At 40.3% G+C, this 22,029-nt stretch overlaps 1 protein-coding gene across 5 annotated transcripts in view; it reads right to left on the reverse strand.

Moving 5' to 3' along the window:
* Positions 1–22,029, reverse strand: part of rap1gapb (RAP1 GTPase activating protein b) — a 67,443-nt gene that overhangs the window by 17,076 nt on the left and 28,338 nt on the right. For 3 of the 5 annotated variants that reach the window (XM_080891303.1, XM_080891307.1, XM_080891304.1), the window contains exons 3-5: positions 11,532–11,625; positions 3,114–3,149; positions 1,765–1,812 (exon numbers count right to left, since the gene is read on the reverse strand). In XM_080891303.1, the coding sequence (XP_080747429.1) occupies positions 1,765–1,812; positions 3,114–3,149; positions 11,532–11,625 (178 nt within the window). Of the gene's footprint in view, positions 1–1,764; positions 1,813–3,113; positions 3,150–4,790; positions 5,087–11,531; positions 11,626–22,029 lie in introns of those variants that run through there. The other 2 variants (XM_080891306.1, XM_080891305.1) reach the window with 1 other exon arrangement.

Genomic DNA, 22,029 nt, shown 5'->3' on the forward strand with positions numbered 1-22,029 from the left:
TTTCCAGCAAAGCATAGCAAGATTTCTTTCATTACAAGCTACGGGCAACATGTGGCAGAAGTGACACTGAGAACTTTGTGAAATGTGTAAATGAAGGTCACACTCCCTTACATAACAGTTCTTGTGACAATGCACAGAGGGAGAGGTCAGAAATGAAGAAACTTAGTGGACCAGTAAGAATGTAAGCAATTTTATGGCAATTTATATATAGTGAACGACTTAACTGATAGATGCTGTCATTCATACATCAAGTGCAGGAGCAGTTGATGGAAAAAGCAACTCTCCATTGATGGTCTTTTACAAGATTTCCTGGCTAATGAATTTACCCAAAATATGCTTCTGTTGACATTTGTGCAAATAATTTGGTCTCTGTTTGTTTTCATGGTATGAGCTAAAGTTAGTGGGAGAAGTTAATATTAAATATTAGTACAAAGGATTTGATACCAACATGATAATACAAAGAAGGCTTGTTTGGCACTAAATAATCACTTGTTTTTTTTAATTTCAAGGTATAAGCAGATGTGATTATAAAAACCACAAATATCAAAAGCCTTGCATAATTAAATTCTGGCCATCTTCTCGGCCATGTCCAGACAGCTTCCTGCACCGGTGCTATTTTTAGATCCCTCCCTGGATGTCTTGTTCAGACTTACAAGTTATGTGTTACAATTTTACCATGAAACTCAGACATGGGCAGAAAACACATATGAACTTCTGTTTGACCCAAAATTCGTGTGGAGAACTGTCAGTAGTGATACGTGCTGGGTCCCTGGCTATGGCCTAGTAGTTTTCCACAGTTTTTAGCAGACAAGTCCACAAGCCCCAAAGGCAATTAAGCAATTGAAGAATGAGAGAAGAAGTATATGCTTTTGTCCCCCCCCCCTTCCCAACATTCATTGGGTTATGCACCACAAATTCATTTCCCAGGGTAAGACTATAAATGTAGAGTTCTATTGTAACATCCGGAGGCATCTAAAAGAGATCACTGGGAGGAAATGATCTGAGCTGTGGTTTCATGGCAGCTAACCATCGCCTGCTGTTTTTCTGGCCATGCCGATATAATCTTTGCCCACCACCTTGGACTGCTTTCCAGGAGATGCATTGCTTATCGCAGAGGAACACAATGAAGCTTTAACAGCCCCCCCCAAGAGATCTAAAAAACATGCAGCTGCACTGAAAACAGTCCAGAGGTGCATGAGAATACAACCCTGAACTTGAGAAAGGCCAAATTTAAATCATGCAAGGCTTTTGATTTTTATGCACCTGCTCTCAGAGGTTTTTTAACACACCTTGTACATCATTGAGTTTGGGGTCTCTTAAACATAAATCTTGGATAAATACAGTTGTAGCTTGAATCAAAAGATAATAGATGAGATGTGTGATTCTTTATAGAGATGGTACTTTGTGCATTCCTAATTTGACCGTAAAATTGTTTTACAACTAAGCTGTACACAGGTGAAGTCAGCCAAACCCTGACCAAGTTACAGGGTTTTGCAAGAATTTATGTTCTTCTGTTTGCTGATTACCACCTTTTGTGTGTCTTTTTTTTTTGTGCCTTGAATAGTACCTGCATTAGGCTGTCTAGGTAACAGACAGAGGGTAACAGAAGATTTTGCAGTGCTAGTCCCTGTCGAACTCCTAACTCACCCAGTGAGCACCCTAAAGCCTGTCTGACAGCCGATAAGGAAAAGGTTTCTAACTTTGCCATTACAGATGCTTTACCAGACTGCAGTCTACGAGGAGATGTGAGGATTTACGACTCACTTTGAGGGGAGGAGGGAGGGGACATCTTTGCTCATCCATTCTGTAACCCTGTTAAGATGAGAAGGAAAAAATAGACAGGATACTGATGGCACAGGTAGGATATCTAAGCAGCTGTTGACACATATACAAAGAAATACAGATTCAGGACAATGCTGGCTGTCAGTACCTTATGCAGCAGCGTAATGCAAGGTAATTTTACAATACCTTCAACAGTTCATTGTGACAGAAAATAATCTAGATCACCAGAGAAAGGTGATTGAAATTACCAGAGAAAGAGGAAGTAAAGAGGACCAAGGAATTAGAAACTATAGTAGACAGAAAAAGCGGCAAGAACAGAAAGAGTGCGTCCATCAAGCTATACAAATGATTTCACTATCCACAAGTCTACTCAAGGGCCATAATAGGGTTATAAATAATCTCTCTCTTCTTATTCTTTCATTGACTAACGCTGACAGTTCCTAAAACACAGAAATATTTCCTGATCTGCATATCCAAGCAATTTTTTGTCTAAAGAAGACAAATCAAAGGGAAAGTGCACATGTGTTCACCAAATCTATTCTCTGAAAGCTGTTCATGTTTTCACTTCCATCATCCACTTGACCCTTCTGTGGACGGTACAAAAGACTATATAAGTAATATGTATCTCACCTCATGCTTTTTATGCCTTTCAGCACTACAGCTTCATGGATAAACCAGTCGCATAGCCTTTATAGCCCTTTTGTAAAGCTAAATAATGATTTTGTGACTCTTGGGAATAAGATATTATCACAGTAGACCATTTAGATTAAAATAGTTTCCTGTGTTGACATACTTTGATCCCTAAAAAAAAAACATCACGTAAGATGAAATACCCTTTCTCATTTTATAGGCTACCTATTCAATGCTAAATAATGTGGTTGATGCCTACATAATTAGACTCTTTTTGAACAACCCGTTTTAATGGTTTTGCTTTCTTTCCACTGGCTTACTCAGTATCTGGAGTACTTGCTTATAATTTGTGCTACACTGAAGCACTAGCTCATTGGCTATAATAAAAACTAGATTTCTACAAGTCAAGCTACTTGATGACACAGATGTGAAGGGAAAACACAAAGGATCTCTTCAGCACATTCAGAAGAATAAGGTTTCTTGCTGCAAGAAGACACATTAATAGTAAATACATGGACACACAGTGTTCCTGTATAGTGGAGTTACAGTGCTGAATATAAAAAAATAGCAGGAAAAACAGAAAAAAAGTGGAGTCTCAAAATAGAAGTAAATAGAGATTTTGTGTCCAAAGTGAAAATTCTGAGTCTGTGAGGGAGAACGGGTTTAAGCAGAAAGCTGAGCCAGTAGAACATTTACAGTACCTGCAACCTCTCGATCATGGCAAACAGGTCCGAGGTCTGGAGGAAAGAAATCCAAAGTTTTAAAAAGGGTATATTTGTGGTGATATGCTTTCCTTCTCGGTGTTTACTTTGATTTCATCTCTGCTGAGTGAAAAAGCTTCCTGTGCACTCTCAAGGCAAAAAATTTCCTGTTGGAATCCCTGGCACTATTTAACGCCTCATTTTAGTACACCCTAATGCCCTAACCCTAACTACATCCCACTTGACACCAATATCACTGAGGCTCCCTTCAGTGCCTGGAGAATCCCTCGCTCCTCCACGCTTCAAGACAAACACACTGTAAACAAGTAACTCTTAGGGGGAAATGAGCATCAAAGCTCCATGGTGCTTCTCTCTGTTGCTAAAGCCAACAGCTCATCTGACTCTGCGCAATTAGCTGGAAGACACTCAGGTTTTGGTGTATGAAGCACACAGTCACATCACATGTGTGAATGAGACACACTTCACACTACAACCTATCAGGCAACAGGAAGAGTCCAAAACATGACATTAAAATAAATTATCATACATGATCTGGCAACTCTGTTTGATATCAGCCATGGTGTAATCATGATGCTTGGTAATGAGCACGTGTCCACTTAGGGAATTGATACTAATATTGCTAATTAGACACACAGATTTCAATGCCACTACTGGCTTTTCATTACACCCTAAATAATATATTTTTGCTCAATTAGGAGAATCACTTGTTGAGGTTAAGCAAAAGAAAATGCCCTTAGGCATGCACCCTCATCTGCAGAGGCCACATTAAGGATTTTAAGCAGCTCCAACCTGAGCTGAAGGAGGAGAGAACTGCAGCAGCCCTGACAGCAGTGCCTGTTGTGGGGCGAGCCCTCTGTTCACCATGTAACACAAGTGGACTGAAGTGCCAAGCTGATGTTTCCACATGACAGATTAAATTTACTGAGGAGCACTGCAGGGGCTTGCTAAACACACACACACAAACACTAACACACACACAACAACAGGATAGAATACACATGTATGCATACAAACATTTCACACATGCATGTGCTAAAATATACTTGCAAACTCATACATATATACGCCTCCACCCATGAAAGCATGCTTCACAAATGCACACACATCTGATCCTGACCTAGTAAAGCCAAAGGTGCAGCCCCAGTCTATTGTTCTATGTGAAAATAAACAGTGCCATATGATATTCAAGGAGATACTGCTCTCTTGACTGCAAAACAAACATCAACAAACACTGTCCTAGGCTGAACAGATTATCAGTGAACCACACAGACTCCACAGCAGCCACGTCAGTGCCGAATTCTTTTTTTTTTTTTTTGAGAGAGAGAAAAAGAAGCGGCGCACTCCCAAATTGTGGAGGCACTCTATGAGCACAGCAGCACACAAACCCTAACAATGCAAGGAAAACCATCTTATTATGAGACATACAAAATATTTACATAATGAAACCAGGTTACCAAGGTATGTGCTATTAACAGTTCCTTCCTAAAACAAAAAGATTAGTGAAGTGTTATCTGTCTGTGCAATTAACACAATTTCATTACTTCCTTTTCTACAACACCACACATACTATATTTATATTTGTGTTCCCGAGCAAACTTAAGTCAAGCAAGATAACAGAAATAACAAACTCAGTTCCAGCAAATGAAAAATACTCACATCACTTAAGCATCGTCTCTTGAAAAAAGGCTTATTGGGGGGACTACTGAGCAGTCTATCCAATAAGACATTCTCAGCCATGCTGAGCTCCGTCATTATTCCACAAGTACAGATGCAGTCAAGCTGACAAGAGCGAGGGTGTTGATGTCACTGTCAGCCCCAAGGAGAAAGGCGAGCCTGACAATGACACTTTACATTCACTGTCGCTCAGGCAGTGGATTTGTGGGGAAAAAAAAAAAAACTTATAGCTGTCCATCAAAACCCATATCTGTGTGTGAGGTAAAAGCAGCATGTGCTGTAATGTGAGGATATTATTGCCCTTCCTTCCCCTTTTCACCCCCCACACCCAACCCTCCACACCCCCACGGCAAATAGAGCTATGGTAAAGGAAGTAGGACGAAGGGAGGAACAATGTTGCTCCCCTCCCTTTGTACTCTGTGAAACCGTCTTCTCTTTTTCGTGCACACACACTTGCATGTGGACTTAAAACTGCATAGTTCTCTTTTTGCTGTATCACAATATGAGAACATTCTCTTCCTCTTTTCATTCATCTCAAATTTCTCAAGTCATGAGTCTCATCATCTCTTTCCCGTTATATAACTAAAGACCAACCTTACAGCTCGAGTTTCCCTGTGGTTTGCACTTTGAGAATCACTTCATTAAAAGACAAAGTAGCCCAAAATAAATGAAAGAGAAAATCAAGAAAAAAGACGATGAACAGAAAGAAAACAACAACGTGAAAGCTCAAAGCTTGCCTCCACTGGGGTAAATAAGTGAAGCTAAAATCTGCTCAGTGAACCTCAGCAATTCTAAAAATCATTTGTGCATAGTTAAAGATGGGTATGACACAAGAGTGCAAGAGAAAGTAGAAGAGAGAGAAAGATAAAAAGACCAGGGAGGCACTCTGGGATGAAAGGGAAGCTGTTCCTTACAAGCAGAACTTTTTCTTGGCTCGTCTCTTGATCAGGCCCTCCTCCAGTATCAGATATCTGCACTGACCCACTTCAAAAACAGAGGGAAGCTTTCAAAAGGATACATTTTAGCAATATACAGTATAAAAAGCATTTATATTTTACAATCAAGGATGAACATAGCCACTGGTCTTCACTGATTTCCTTTGAGGAAAACTAAAGAGTATAGGGTGACAGGATGACATGGTTTGAACATCTCGTATACAGAGGTATACATTCAGTAGAGTGACACTGCACCATGCAATTTAAACACTATCCCGAGGGTGCATTTTATTACTTTTTAAAAAATTTATTAGCTAATCTGTTTATTCAGAAACTGGCTTTAGCACTAGTTCACTTACAAAGTTACACACTTGCCCAAATGTCATGTAACAGTGGTAGATGACAGCAACGAAGTTGTGGGCAGAGAGTAGTGAACGCTATTCAGATTCACAATTAGTGTTAACATTGTTTCAGTTACAAAGCATACTGACTGTAAAGTCATGCTGGTGTGTGCAACATTTTAGCTTAAGTCGGTGGGAAATTCAACAAGCTGTTGCACAATCTTGATTTTAATAAGTGCAGTATTTGGTGTGATTTTAAGGAACAGTGTTTACTAAAAAAAAATGCTGTTGGTTGCACTTCCACTCTTCAGGACCTTCAGTCTTTTAAGCTGCTCTTTTGTCTCTGCCCTTAGAGACGGTTTGGAGCTGCTGCAGTGAATGTACTGTTAGCATGAGCTACACATCTCTTTTTCTTTGAGTGGATTATAGCCAATTGCTGGGCCTCAGATAGAGTGTGCGAGTGAAAGAGGCTGAATAATCAACAAATTCATTGATTGACTGATTTGATTGAATGGTTGTGTACATTTAAGTATAGTATGTCCATGAAAACATGTACGGACTATTTACATCAATGACCCATACAATCCAGACTTTTATCCCGCTCTGATTCAAATGCTTACTTCTCATTCTAACTATTCAAAACTAGCGCCTTTTGGATTTTGACAAACAAACTGCCAACACATGAGTCCAAACCAATATTCCCACACCTCTTCACACTCTTTTCATTTATACTCTGTGGGTTAGCTGCTTTCTCAAAGGCAAATCCTTGAGTAAAACAGAAAACTAAACTTCAAGAGAGTCGACCAATGGGCAGAGAAGCCTAGTATTTCAGCCAGAGAAAATCCATTGTGGTCCATTCATCGGGTCTGGCGCAAACTAGCCTGACCTTGCTGTGGCCACATTGGCCTCAGGGACACAAATGGAGTTCACACAGATGGCCCATTCCACTCCATCAACGCCTCAGATGAGTTGGTTGATTGCCACAGAGGTTAAGGTCTGCAGAACTTCTGCTCAGTTCTCTGTATGTCCAAGCAGGTTTCCTACTGTCTCACTCCAGTAAAAAGGAAAGAACAAAACATTTAGACACAGATATCCAGCAAGAAAAAAGACGGCAAAGATAATGAAATTTTACAAGAGTTTAATTAATTAGTGCTCATCTATTAATGTTAAACCGAAAGTGGTTAATGACATAATTTAAAAAAAGTACTCAACCAATGCAGCAGTTTTTATGGCGCTTTTATATGAGATAAAGTTTTATTTTTTCTAATCATTCGTCTACCCGTTGCACTGCATCTTGGCTGCAGAGAGTGTATTAACATATTTGAGGGTAAGAGGGTGTTACACTTGGAGCAGCTAATGTAACCTCAGTCACAAATGAGGAGTAGTTCACAGAGGTCCGCTAAGCATTTTTTTTTAAATGTCAAAATCTTCAAGTTTATTCCCCTTTCTTAAACTAGTACTTTTTAGCTCCCTATGCAAAGTGACATTTTTACATTTATCACCTGAGGCAATATATCAGGCTTTTCCCAGTTCCCATTGGAGTCCTGAGGCTTTTTTTTTTGGTTTTACCTGCGTAATATTCTTATATAAGACCTGCAACTGTACCAAATCAGAGTTTTATAATCATCAGAGAAATCACTTCATAAACATGTGCAAATGCATTTGTGAATCTGAAAAGGGATTCCTATAACTATGCAGCTATGTCTGTAAGCAAAGCTTAACAGGCCACCATTAGTGTAGTAGTATACCTCATATCAAATGAAAACACACAATATGCACTTAATAAGTTGCATTCATTATACATTTCTGTGATTCATCTAATGTGGATTTGTTTTACTTAAGGGGCTTTTAACTTCAACCACTAACATTTTCTATAGCGATAAAAAATAAAGCATTACAATATTAATTAACTTCATTGTTTTAACAGCACTAGTGGGTTGAACCTGTTAACCTTTATGTATACATACTTCCTGTAAGTAATCCATTTTGGAAAAAACAAAAAAATAACAGCTCACTCTCGCTTCTTTCCATTTGAGACTGTGGAAGTATAAATAGCTCTACATTTTGACACAACAAACCACATTAAGAAACAAGAACATCATTTAAATAATTTGAACAGATGAAATGCTAAATCTATTCCTGAAACTCCATATGTAGATTATTAATGCCTTGCAAACTGTATTTCCCTTACAAGCATGACAGAAATACCCCCACTGTGCCTACACTGGTATGTACGCTATTAGAGAGGAACAACTGCCACAGATCTATATTTGTCCCGTAAGCCTGTGACAGAGGGCACAGACTGTCAGGCTCCACAACAGTCTGCCAACCGGAGCTACCGGGGGTGAAGGCAACAGAGAAAATTTTCACCTGGGGGTAACAGTTAAAGAATTTGATGAGCTAAAAAGAGAGAGGGCACCAATGAAAAATTAAAGACACAGATTAAGGGCGAGATGTATGTTACATATATAACATTTCATATGTAGCCCAGTTTCAGAGTAACTAGTTTTATTTTACATCTCCTACTGTGAGAGAATTAAGATGCAAATAACGTGCAAGATGTAAAATTAATCTAAGAAGTGTAACGACTTGCAAATTATTTTTGCAAATCTCATAAACCATATCAATTGTTTAAACTGAAACCATTACTTTTTAAAGAAAAATACCAAGATCAGGCTCCCAATTTTAAATTCCTCAAAGTCAAAATGTAACGATTTTGAATATCTCATGATCTGCAGTGCACAATATCATTAAATAGAAGAGAATCTGGAAAAATCTCTGTGCAAAAGTGGAAAGGCTGAAAATCTACATTGGATGGAGATTTGCTTTCATTGCATTCTGTTTGTATTTAAACTTTAGTAAATGTAATGTCAGATTGAGCTTAAAAAACTGCAATGTTAGTCATAGAAACATGTCACTCCAACCAGTTGTCACTGCGAGCTCTTCATACATTAATGCCTGGCTGGAACCATCAGATTTCATGGTGCTGGTATTTAGTTGTACCAGTTTGTGTGATCTAGTCCCTACTTACTCCCCATGCCTTGACATGGATTTGAGATCAGAGTGATCAGAGTGAACCTAAATTCAGGATAACTAAAGTATACGATGTACAGAAAAAAAGAGCCTTTATTTTGCTGATTAATCACATGTCTGGAACAAAGGAAACACACAGCAGCTCTAGAGAGAATACATGTCAGCAAGACAGGAAGCACAGATGATCTGACAAGATAAAAAGGGAGACAGACGTATTAATACACAGTGGGCTGGTTAGTGAATGTCCAAAAGGAGGATAACAAGACACAGGTGAAAGCAATCGCACACAGGTGAAGACAGTCAATTGGAGGGACGATTGGGAGGAAATAGAGAGGAAGCAAAACTAACACAGGACAGGAAAGAAAACAGATCTTCAAAGTAAAACTGCAAATAGCCAAAGGAGACTGAGAAAGACATTCATAATAAAGCAACAAGATTTGCAATGAAACACAAAGGACCCAAGGCGCAAACACAGAAATAAGACACGGGAGGCACACTTGATACTACAACTAATAGATGAGGTGTGAAGTCAGTATCACAAGAACTACAATTCACAGTAATTAGAATAATAAATCCTGAGTGCACTCTCTGGCTGCTACTGTTTATTTCTAATGTGATAGATGCACATTAGAGCTCTGAAACTTTAAACTGGTTACATTTAAACATTAAAGTCACATAATAAAGGAGAGATGGAAATAGTTTTAGTTTGTTGCCAGATCAAATGAATTAATTTTATTGATTAAGCAGGTATTCTCGGTGTGTGCTCTGTATTATAAAAGCTGCAATTCCAGCAGCGTAAAACAAACTCAGCAACAGATTAGAATCAAGTAAACTATAAAAACATTCTTACACGTTCTGCATCAGCACCTGAATGCATGTATATTCCAGTGACAATGCAATCCATAGTTGTTGCTGCTGTAACTTTACAGCTGGACCTCATTTCTGATATTAGAGCAAGGCACAGCTTAATAACTTGCACATAGAAAATATATTTGCACAGCAAATCTTTGTTGCACTTAAAACATGCTGTGCATAAAAGAAACCGTGAAAACATGGTGCTTTCAGATGGTTTCCAAAAGCAGCATGAATCAAATTTCCGAACATAACCTGCTCAAGACCAGGTTATGTGTTGAGAAAATGGGAGCCCCTTTTCATATGCAAGGTAGACCAGCACACTTCAGTAAAAGTCCTTCAGTTTCTAAAAAGACACCATAGGCCTACAGGTACAAGTGATCTGCTTGTGTTGTCACTGCCTCAGGATGTTTTACTGACGTAAACCAATAAAGGGAGAAATTTACCTTCTAATGTACGCATTGTAAGAAAGGATATTTGAACACAATATTTTCCTAAATCTTGCAGTAGTTAATTGGCTCAACCTGAACAAAAAGTAACAGAAAAAAAGGAGATGGAACATAAAAGCAGTGGTCTCAGACAGGAGTCACACTTCTTTCTTCCATGTCAGGCTCTATCTTTTTTTTTTTTTCATTGTTATTCTTTCTTATCCAGTAAAATTGTATTCCGGAGCAGTAAACCGCACATCGAAAAGTGACAGAGGTCCTGACCAAGCATCAGTACGTGAGAAAATGAGAGTGAGAATGTGCTTGTGTAAAATTTAATAAAAGCTGAATCACTAAGACTTCTGTAGCCGTACATACTTTTAAAAATAATTTTCAGTTTGGCCAAGCAGAAGTTGCAACAACCTATATGCGCCAATTATTTCAACTGCTGTCAAACTCTAAAACTGTTTCTTTGTCGGCTGCTGTCAGCTGTCACTGCGGTGTCTGACTGATGCAACCAGCTCCACCCCATTGATCTCTAGTTCCATCACAACCAGCTGCTCGAAACCACATCCATAGAGCCTTACTCAGTCTAGCGCACAACTTCATGACGGAGTTTAATCACATTCATTCCCTGCAGTGCAGACTATATCAAATGCACAATTACTTTAAATATATTCCAAATGAAAAAAAGGTATTTGGAAAACATATAGCAGGATTAAATCATCATTTGTTTGCTCTTCTCACTGACACATTCAGACACACAGGGGGATCACTAGGAAACAGTAATGTCATTTTTCATGCCGACAGGTTGGTCTATATGACAATATCTTGACACGACCTTTTGACTTTTAATACCACCATACTCATAAGTGTGACAGTATTAATTAAAGAGATATTAATCAGGGCTGTAATTCTTATCCCAGTAAATGCTATTAATCAATCATGCATAGAAGGGGATGACACGTTATGCCACAATTACTAATATTATCAATGGAACTGAGTTAACCGTAACTTTAAGTGGTAAAACCCTCAGTTTCACATTGTTCGTGTGGGATTCTTGGCACTGTGTCTGAATGCAAATGCAAACCTGATTAAAGAAAAGAGTAGCAGCAGCAGGTCAAAGCCTTGTATTACCTTTGAAAGTGAGGGGGAAAGAAATGGAGGGCGGGAATGTGCTAGTGGGGGCTCTACTTCATCAGAGATACGACGGATCCTTCCATCTTGTTTCCTGTAAGTCAGAGAAGGTGGAGGGGGGTATGGGGACAGAGAAAGACAAAGAGGTTACTAGTAGCCATAAGTCAAGTTTCTAACTTAAGCAATAAGTGCATGGGAAAATGCCTGCAATGCAATTGACACTTCCTACCAAAGCTATTATTACACCACAGTGTAATCTTTTTTTGGAAGTATTTGAAACCCCCCATCCATTGTGTTTACTTATTGTGCTCACAAGCAAGGTTGAATCTGGTGAATGTATTCAGAGGCAAGACCTTGAATCAGAAGACATTAGGAGAACTACACAGAGGAAAATGTAAGTGTGGAAATGAGGTGAAACCTGATGAAAATAGATATGAAGCAGAGGAAGAAAGTACCCTTCAGCTTTCATCTGCTAACCCACTGCTTCTTCTCTGTTCTTCTCTACCCTTTTTCTTCTTTGTGTGATTGGAGTGAATTACCAGTCTGACCAGGATCCTGGTCACAGCATATTACTTCACACTTCGTCTCACACAACAGTCAGTTGCTAGAACTGGCAGCCCGTCTGTGCATGCATCCTGTTCGCAAACCTGCAGCAGAGGGCATTTCTAAACACTGCTTGGGAGCAAAAGAAACAAAGAACAATAGCACAATCTGATTCTTTGTGAGAATTCAGTGAGAAATGGTGGAGATGTGTGCACTCACTCTCACATATTTCCATCATTCTGCCATTTTGGCACACGCCACAGTGGTCTAATGCTACAATAAAAATGATTTACACAGTGCTCTTTCTTCCGAGACAAAATCTGTTATTAGTTACTGCAGCACCTTGCCTATGTTGTCTGAATCTATAAGTCTGAGTAAACAGAGCTGCACTTTTATGACAACAGACTGCTGACCTGGAGCTGAGGTTAGGAAATATATTTATAACATAGCACAAAAACAGTACTTTGTTCTCTGATATCTGCTGAATTCAGGGAAATAACTGAAAGAGGATGCCTGATCCTTTTATGCTGGATCCTCAGCTTCTTAGAACTGACATTCCTTTAGAGTGTGAACACTGATGTTACATCTTTCAGAAAATACAGCTCGAACACAATAAAACATGTCAAATGCCGCGTGGAGCAAAGAGTGATGTATCAAAATCTGCCGACAAAGAAATGGCTTACTGAGTTTAAAAAGTCAGAAATCTGCATAGGCTAAGGTGACATTTTTGCTCAACTATCCGTATATTAAAAGACACAAACACACACAGACTTTGGAAGGTGTTTTTGTTTTACTTCAGAGAATATTCAATTATTTACTTTACATTCATGCCTTTGCTGAAGTTTCACTTAATATAAATGAAAGCGACCAAGCAGTGAACCTGGCTGCAGTTATGCTCTTGTCTCTCTAAATAAACTTGCATCTTATGCATGGGAGGTTTCCGTTATCAGTTAGCTGTCTCTATGCTAAATATGCACGAAGGTGACTTGAACCAGTAAACCAGGAACAAATAAAAAGAAACAGCCAAACAAAAAAGAAGTTGTGTGTGTCAGTTTCTACCATCACCAAAATGATTTATAAGGCAGATAATCAGCGTAGATTTACTGATGGGGTAAATGAGGTAAGCTTGATTCAATGAGACTGGACTGCAGCATCAGAATCAGAATCAGAATCAGAATACTTTATTGATCCCTGGGGGAAATTATTTTTTGTTACAGTGCTCCATTTTAAACCAACATTAAGACAAGACAGACAATACGCTAACTAAGAATAGTACAATATATACATATATATACATACATACATACATAAGTCACTTATAAATAAATATTTGGAAAAGAAACATGTGTAGCTGTAGCAGCAAACAGTGTGTTAAGTGGATGCGTTGTACAGGGAGATGGCCACAGGCAGGAATGATTTCCTGTGTCGTTCAGTGGTGCTTTTCGGTAATCTCAGTCTCTCACTGAACGAGCTCCTGTGACTGACCAACATGTCATGGAGTGGGTGGGAGGTGTTATCCAACATTGTCTTTATCTTGGACAGCATCCGCCTCTCCGACACCACCTTGAGGGAGTCCAGCTCCATCCCCACAACATTGCTGGCCTTACGGATTAGTTTATTAAGTCTGTTGGCATCTGCGACCCTCAGCCTGCTCCCCCAGCATGCAACAGCATAGAGGATCGCACTGGCCACAACAGACTCATAGAAAATCCTCAGCATTTTCTGGCAGATGTTGAAGGACCTCAGTCGCCTCAAAAAATAGAGACGACTCTGGCCCTTCCTGTAAAGTGCTGTGGTGTTTTTAGCCCAGTCCAGTTTATTGTCAATGTGTACTCCAAGGTATTTATAGTCCTCCACAATGTCAACACTGACCCCCTGGATTGAAACAGGGGTCAAGTGTTTCCTGGTCTTCCTGAAGTCCACGATCAGTTCCTTGGTCTTTGCCACGTTGAGCTGCAGATGATTCTGCTCACACCACGTGACAAAGGAGTCGACCACAGCCCGGTACTCTGTCTCATCATCCCTGCTGATGCATCCAACCACCGCAGAGTCATCAGAAAACTTCTGAAGATGGCAGGTCTCTGTGCAGTGGCTGAAGTCTGTGGTGTAGAGGGTGAAGAGGAAGGGGGAGAGGACAGTCCCCTGTGGTGCCCCTGTGTTGCTAATCACCTTGTCAGACACACACTGTGGGAGACGTACATATTGTGGTCTTCCTGTCAGGTAATCAACAATCCAGGACACCAGAGAAGCATCCACCTGCATCGCTGCTAACTTATCACCCAGGAGGGTCGGCCTGATGGTGTTGAAAGCACTGGAAAAGTCAAAAAAACATGACCCTCACAGTGCTCGCCGGCTGGTCCAGATGGGTGTAGACACGATTGAGCAGGTAGATGATGGCGTCCTCTGTTCCGAGACGAGGCTGATAAGCGAACTGAAGGGGATCCAGATGTGGTCTTACTATGGGTCGCAGCTGGTCCAGGATGAGCCTTTCCAGGGTCTTCATGATGTGGGAGGTCAGTGCCACGGGCCTGTAATCCTGGGGGCCACTGGGACGAGGCGTCTTTGGTACAGGGACGAGGCATGATGTCTTCCACATCACCGGGACCCTCTGCAGACTCAGACTCAGCATAAACAGTTTATGAAAGACTCCACACAGCTGGGGGGCACAGGTCTTGAGGACAAGGGGACTCACTCCGTCTGGTCCAGCAGACTTGCCTGAGTGAAGTCTCCTCATTTGCATCTCAACCTGGTATTGAGTGAAGGTGATGGGTGGGGGAGGGGTGTCAGGAATCTCACAGGAGGCAACATGTGAAGAGAGAGGCTGGCACAGTGGTGTGGCTCTGGATTCCAGGCTGACTGCAGGTGAGGTTGTGGGGGTCGGAGCAGACACTGTGGTGTTGAATCTATTGAAAAACAGATTCAACTCGTCGGCTCTATTCTCACCTCCCTCAGCTCCCCTGCTGTTGGTTGGCCTGAATCCAGTGATGGTCTTCATGCCCCTCCACACCTCTCTCATGCTGTTCTGCTGGAGTTTCCACTCCAGCTTCCTCCTGTAATTGTCCTTAGCCTCTCTGATCTTGTCCTTTAGTAACACCTGGATCTTCCTCACCTCCTCTTTGTTGCCCCCTCTGAAAGCCCTCTTCTTGTTGTTGAGGAGGGCTTTGATGTCCTTAGTCACCCACGGCTTGTTATTTGGGTAACAATGAACAGTCTGAGCTGGAACAATGGAGTCGGTGCAGAAAGTTATGTAGTCTGTGATACACTCAGTAAGCCCATTGATGTCCTCGGCGTGAGGCTCACAGAGTGTTTCCCAGTCGGTCACCTCGAAACAGCCCTGTAGTTCCGCTATTGCCTCCTCTGACCACCTCCTGACAGTCCTGGTGGTCACAGGTTCCCTCCTCACAATTGGCACATAGCGGGGGGTGAGGTGAATCAGGTTATGATCTGACCTACCAAGTGGGGGGAGGGAGGAGGAGCTGTATGCATCCTTGACGTTAGCATACAGTAAGTCTAAAGTTTTCTCTCCCCTGGTGGGACAGTCCACATATTGTTTGAATGTTGGTAGTGTATTGTCCAGTGATACATGGTTGAAGTCACCCGAGATCACAATAAAGGCACTCGGGTGCTGAGTCTGTAGCCGAGCTATGGCAGAGTGGATAGTGTCACATGCAGCTGTGGGGTTAGCAGAGGGAGGAACATAAACAGCCACCAAGATGACGTGAGAGAATTCCCTGGGTAAATAATACGGCCTGAGCATTCTATTAAAGCAAGCACATGTTAACAAATACCACAATCCTGACATGTGACATGATAACACTGCTGCTGTGAAGGCCTGAGGTTCACTGGTGAAGGGAACATTCACCAGGGATGTTCTGCATTCTCTATTCGTCATTTTGGTTAGACTCTCATTTCTGTGAATTTTGGCTAACAGAAAGCTACAAATCGGTTTGTTCACATTGTATTGTTGAAAAAAATTACACAACAATTACAATACTTGGGGCTGTGGGTTTTTTTGGTGAACAGTTACCACCGCGCTATTCATTCATTCATTATTGCGATAATGTTCCTAATGTAGCATCTCAATATGTTTTAGCGACCAGAATTTCCCCAGTTTGTTTGATCTTGTTCCATTTCACACACTTCTTTGACCGGGGAGCAGTACTGTTGCACTCTTGGTGCAGGAGCACCTGCATGGTTGTAGTGTACCAGGATGGACCACAGCTTGGTTAAAATCTTTCCACTGGTTCTTGGGTGCCATGGATGAACACTTCCATCTGGGAGATCTAACAGCAAGTGCCTTGTAAAGCAATCAGGCTACATTTGACAGACATGCCTGCATCGATTTTTCTGAATTAGAGTTGCAACGGTTGCTTGGTGTGCACAGTATTGGCATACACAGGTGCTTGTAAGGTGGTTGAGCAGACTGACAAAGAGGATTTGGTGCGAGCGTTTCATCTGGAAGGCTTTAACCTTGCCCTTCTTGTCCTTCTTCAGTAGGATTCAGCACACAAAACCATAAAGAAGTGCAGCAATAATAACTGTGCTAAAGACTCACATTTTTGTTTGCATAGAGACGTTCACGCTAGAACCCATGCAGTAACGGAAGTTGAAGAAAGCATAGACTTGTCTTTGCCAATATGACTACTGATCTCATCAGACGTTTGTACTTGAGATGTTGGAGCTTCCTGGCTACTTCAAGAGACTCTGGGGCAAGAATGATGGCAAGTACTGCCAAAGCTAAGAACTTGAATCTTTGGGGAGCCAAAATGACTCAAGGCTGTTTCTAATTGAACACTAACGGTATGCATGAGCTGTATCATCTCTGCAAGGAAGGCTATATTATTCACATAGTTCTTCTACATCACATAGCATCTTCTACATGCATAATTTTTTTTAAACTCTGAAGGTGGCTACAGTGACTGAACTCATGACCTAGTCAATTAAAACATTAAAGATGTTAGGAAAAAGGGTAGAGACGGCTATCTCGTCTCATAACTCATGATCCTGCAGGGATTACAGTACGGATATATTTGATACAATTTTAAATTAATTTAATGTGACCAAAAGTCCAAACCAGGTGACTTTCATTTACTTTTGTAGAAGACAGTTAGATGTGTTTAGTGATGACAACCCCATGGGAGAAGACACTGAGTCACAGAAAGACTAGAAAATCCAAGAAAACAAACCAAAACACAGGGACCACAAGAGGTAGAATAAACATATAGACTCACAAAAGACTGAAGGATACCTACAGAGAGCTGTAATTACACAGGGAACTTATTAGGAATATGCAAACCAATTAAGGTAGGGCAGAGAGGCAAGGGCACAGAAAGCAGGACTAAATGGCGGAACGAGAAACACAAATAAATGAGTACAATTGAAGCCACTAAATATTTCAAGGCCTCTGACAGTGGATTATGCAGAGTGTCAGACAGGCATTCAAGAGAAAATAGATGGTGATTCCTTTTTTATCAATTGAATGCCCGTTCAAGCAGTTTGCTTACAAACAAGTGTTATTTCTTAATATTAAATGCTACACAGCTTCTCTCATTCATTATATAAAATGGGCCACAGTTACACTAAATACTCTGCTATGTTTGAATGAGCTCTGGATGTAGAACAGGTCACGCCTTTGAACAGCAGCTGGCAGATGTGAGGGTCACTGTGTCATGGTGGTTGGGTGACTGGAACACAGGAAGCTCAACCCAAGAAACACCTATCTAGCTAGGTTAAACAGTGTGAGCTGCCCTGTCTATTGCCAAACAGCCAACCAATGATCCCAATTGAACGGTTTATTCTTTATCTAATTAATTATTTGCACACTCGTATTATTTAGACATATGTGCATACAAAGAAAAGGGGGGGAAAAGACAGAGAAAGAAGGTAAATCATGACTTATCACTTTCTCTCCTCTGCTGAGCAAAACACATTGCTCATACCAGTGTTAATAAAAGATCCTTGATCATCTGTTTTTATGGGCTGAGCCCACAGTCACCACCACAAACATAAATTTGTCATAGTTTTTTTCTTCTTGACAACACATTCATCTCATAGTTACACCTATTTCTCCGTGGCATACATGCTGTGCACAAAGCTTCTCTTTTTTTTCCTTTTTGAGGTTGAATTCTTGTTACAGCTGGAACTGTATAAAGGTGTGTGTCACCTAGCAACATCACCTAACCCCTGAATCACTCTAAGATGCTCCATTTAAAGAAAATAAGCCCAAAATCTAGGTTACACATGAAAGTTGGGAGAAATTAAAATAAATATGGGCACTATTAATAAAGATAGTCTTTTTTTTAAACAATTACCTCCAGTTATCCAAGTAAAACATATTCTTGATTTGCTGAATATTATATAGGACATGTATAAATGATAAATAATTATAAATAATTACCCAAATATGCCAGATATGCATTTTAATTTCAAATTTCTTTGGCTAACAGACTGTAAAAAGGAAGTTAAACAGCATGACACAGAGCCACTTTAAGCTTTCATTTTTGACACACTGATAACACCTAATAATAACTGCAAAATGCTCAGTCTATGCAACACTACCGATGATACCATAGACAAACAGTGAATCTGCATAAGAACTGATACTGATCTTCAGGCCTTTTAATTTCTGGATTACAGTCTTATTCTAATTTTATTCTTCATTTCTGCTCCCAGAAGTTTCTAAAATGGACACAAAGCATTCTGAATCTAAATCCACCAATTAATCCTGTGTTTACCAGCAGCAGCCTCCACGGACTGCCAGGTCATGAGCTCTGATAAGCATTCCAGCTTCCTGTTCTCCAACCAAGGCGCAGGCTGTGCGGCACCTGCAAATGCCAATGAGCGGGACAACACTGAATGCTCTACAAACTGGATTAAAAATATTATTTTGAGTAGTTTGTGTTTACAGGGGTACTGTAGTCACAGAGAGCATGCAGGGTCATGGTCAGACAAACAGAGGAAAACGCATTTATTTAGTTTATCAAATTAACAGTAAAATGTACTGGCCACGTAAATATAATTTCTTTTCTCTAAAAGTCACATTTGGATCCAAGACTATGAAACCATACCAGCAAAACTAGATGGGTGCCAAACTTCACGCGAAGAAATAATACATAAATACAACACAAACACACATCTAAATCTTTAAGCAGCAAAATAATAACATCAATTTCACATTAATAGTTATTATAGCTCTGTTACAAACGCCCATATTCTCAAATAGCTACAGTTCTTTGCATACCCTCCGTTAAATGCAACTGATCTATTCATATAACGAGAAAAGCTGCAGTTGTAGTTAATGTTAGTTATTACAAAATTGTGAAATAAAATCAAACATTAACCTTTTGATTCACACCAAAATAATTGCAATGTGCTCTTTCGCTTGTGCTATAACCCTCTAAAGGTTTAATTAAAATTGGAAAGATTATTTTTTGTGTAATCTTGCTAACAAATAGGACAACAGGACAAATAAACATTATTTTACAGCTTGACACAAAAGTTAAAATATACTGACAATTTGTCATTTTCTGTTTATCAGTTGTCTAACAACTCTGCCTTCAGTCAGCCTAAGGTCAGGTCTACAAGCATGAAAAAGCAGAAAATGGTTATCTAAAACGTTCATCTGAAGGGTCATCTGGGAGGCTCATCAGCGATTACCATCTACAGTGGTTATCAAACAAACAGTAGAGACCCCAGGCTAAATACTGGCTGAACATGAATATTGCACATGTCCGGCTCAATGATGCATTGTTTTTTTTGGCAAACAAACGATAACCACGGGCACTGCAGGAGGAGTCAGATATCATCTGGTCGAGTGCTGCTATGGTAGAGTAACCTTGCCTATTAATAGTACAGTAAGTTTATCCATTAAAGCTTACCATAATGGGTTTAGGAGACAACTTATGCACAGCAAGGAGACCTCGGTGCATTTTAAATGAGATCACAAATGCTACCCAGTGCTTTGTAAGTAATGCCTAAATGAGGTAGGATTAATGTATGCAACAAGAAGAAATCAAACTTTCAAACTTACCTAAAATAAGAGCATCATAAAGATCCACCCAGTTGTGTTTGGTCCAATTAATGATTTTAGGTCATATAGTTAAATTAAAACAAAAATCCAATCCAACTACATATGCAATTTGCACAGACAAATATAGTTATGCATTTCAAATGCAAATCTCCCAACAAAAAGCAATAAAACAAATAAACCACCACTAAATAAAGTCAGCACAAGAACAACAGCCCCATTATCTAAACCACAACATATTTATTTATTCCCGCTTTGCTTCCACTAGTACCGGGTGTAAAGCAGTAACTGTGTTTTGCTAAAATGGTGATCAAAATCATCATCATCATGTCAGCTTTTCCCTTGATGTGTCACCACAAAACAGAGCCTGGAGTTGCTGCAAAATGAGTGAACTAGAGACTTTGCTTTGGCAAAGCACAAACTCTGCGGACACGCTGGCACATTTTCTGCTTGATAACTGTTGACATTACAGTCAAACAAAACTCAAATGAATGTGAGCGCTCAAACAACAGAATGCTATTTTCCAATTCATCGTCCTTGGAGCGGCTTCAGGTTTCACTCTTCAATAGCTCTGCAGATTAAATTCTTGCTCTTGGCTCGGGCTTCGGAGATTCATAAATACTGAACAAAAATAATATCAGGATCACGTTTTAGCTTTAAGAGTAATGTCCTGCTTGGCTGCATCCTTCCTTTTACCAACAACAACACAGACATGGACATGCACACACCCACATGCACACACGCGCAGCCTCAAAGAGACAAGTACACATAAACCCCTAAGCTTTGCAGGTCCACTTAGTAGAGAGCAACTAATCTAATCAAGTACAGCAGCTAATGCACAATGAAAGCAGAGTCATTTACTCGAGATGCCAGTCAGCCACTTCCTGGGTGGACTAGAGAGAAAGAGGGAAGGAGATAAAGAGAGCGAGAGAGAAAGTTCAACATTCAAAGTGGCATTTGATAAAGAGATCAATGCAGATCAGGATCAGACGGAAACACCTACACAAGAGTAAGACTGTTCTTTAGCTGTTTCTATTCTGTCATTCGCTTTCTTTCATCTGTCTATCTTGGGTTGAGTTTGGCTCAATTCATCTATCTTTCAGCAGTTCATCCTAACAGAGCCAGTGTGCTCCATCATCTCTTTCCATGCTTACCCGCCTGTAGTACTGGCTCACTTGCAGCTCAATCTCTCCTCAACAACTTGGTGTTCCTCTATGTATCGCTCTTTCCGTTTGTCTGACTCACTCTCTATCCTCCAACACCTGCTGTCGGAGATCAGCCTCTCTCCTGTCAGATGATGCTGAGAGCAGCCCTCCCTTATCCTCTCTCTCCGTCCTGCCCTCCCTGTTTTGCTCTCTCCCTCGCTTCCCATTCCTCACATGCATGCCAGCGTTTTCCTGTCTGGTTTTATTCCGCTGTTTCTTACTCTCCCTCCCTGCAAAGTATCCCCTTTGTTTTTCCGCCTTCCTCCCACTTTTTCTGATAATCTATGATCAAGATATGTCCATCCAAGTTTTGAGTGTTACTTTGCTTTGCATTTTCATTGCTTTTTAATAACAGATTCTATTAATTCAAAATGACCAAATGCTGCAGTCGGATGTTGGCTTGAAAGCAAGCTTCTATTTATTTATTTTTTTTATAAAGAAAAGGGACATTACCTAATCTGAACTACAATATCAGATCTCTCTGTCCTATTATCTGCCTCACTCTGACAGCTTGTTTCAACATCATAAAACCCCTGCTGCACAAATTAGCCTAACCATTCCATTGTCCATTTGACACAACAGTGGCAGGCAGTTAGCTGAAAAGCTCTCCAATGTTGCAGATTTTGAAGCAGACTCACACATAATGGAGAAAATCACTGGCTCAGCCCACAGAGGAATAAGCGCAGGCACTGTTGGCTAATGCATTACTGAGTAATCACATTTT

Source organism: Rhamphochromis sp. 'chilingali' (assembly GCF_963969265.1).
Source record: "Rhamphochromis sp. 'chilingali' genome assembly, chromosome: 9".
NCBI classification, from domain to species: Eukaryota; Metazoa; Chordata; class Actinopteri; order Cichliformes; family Cichlidae; genus Rhamphochromis; species Rhamphochromis sp. 'chilingali'.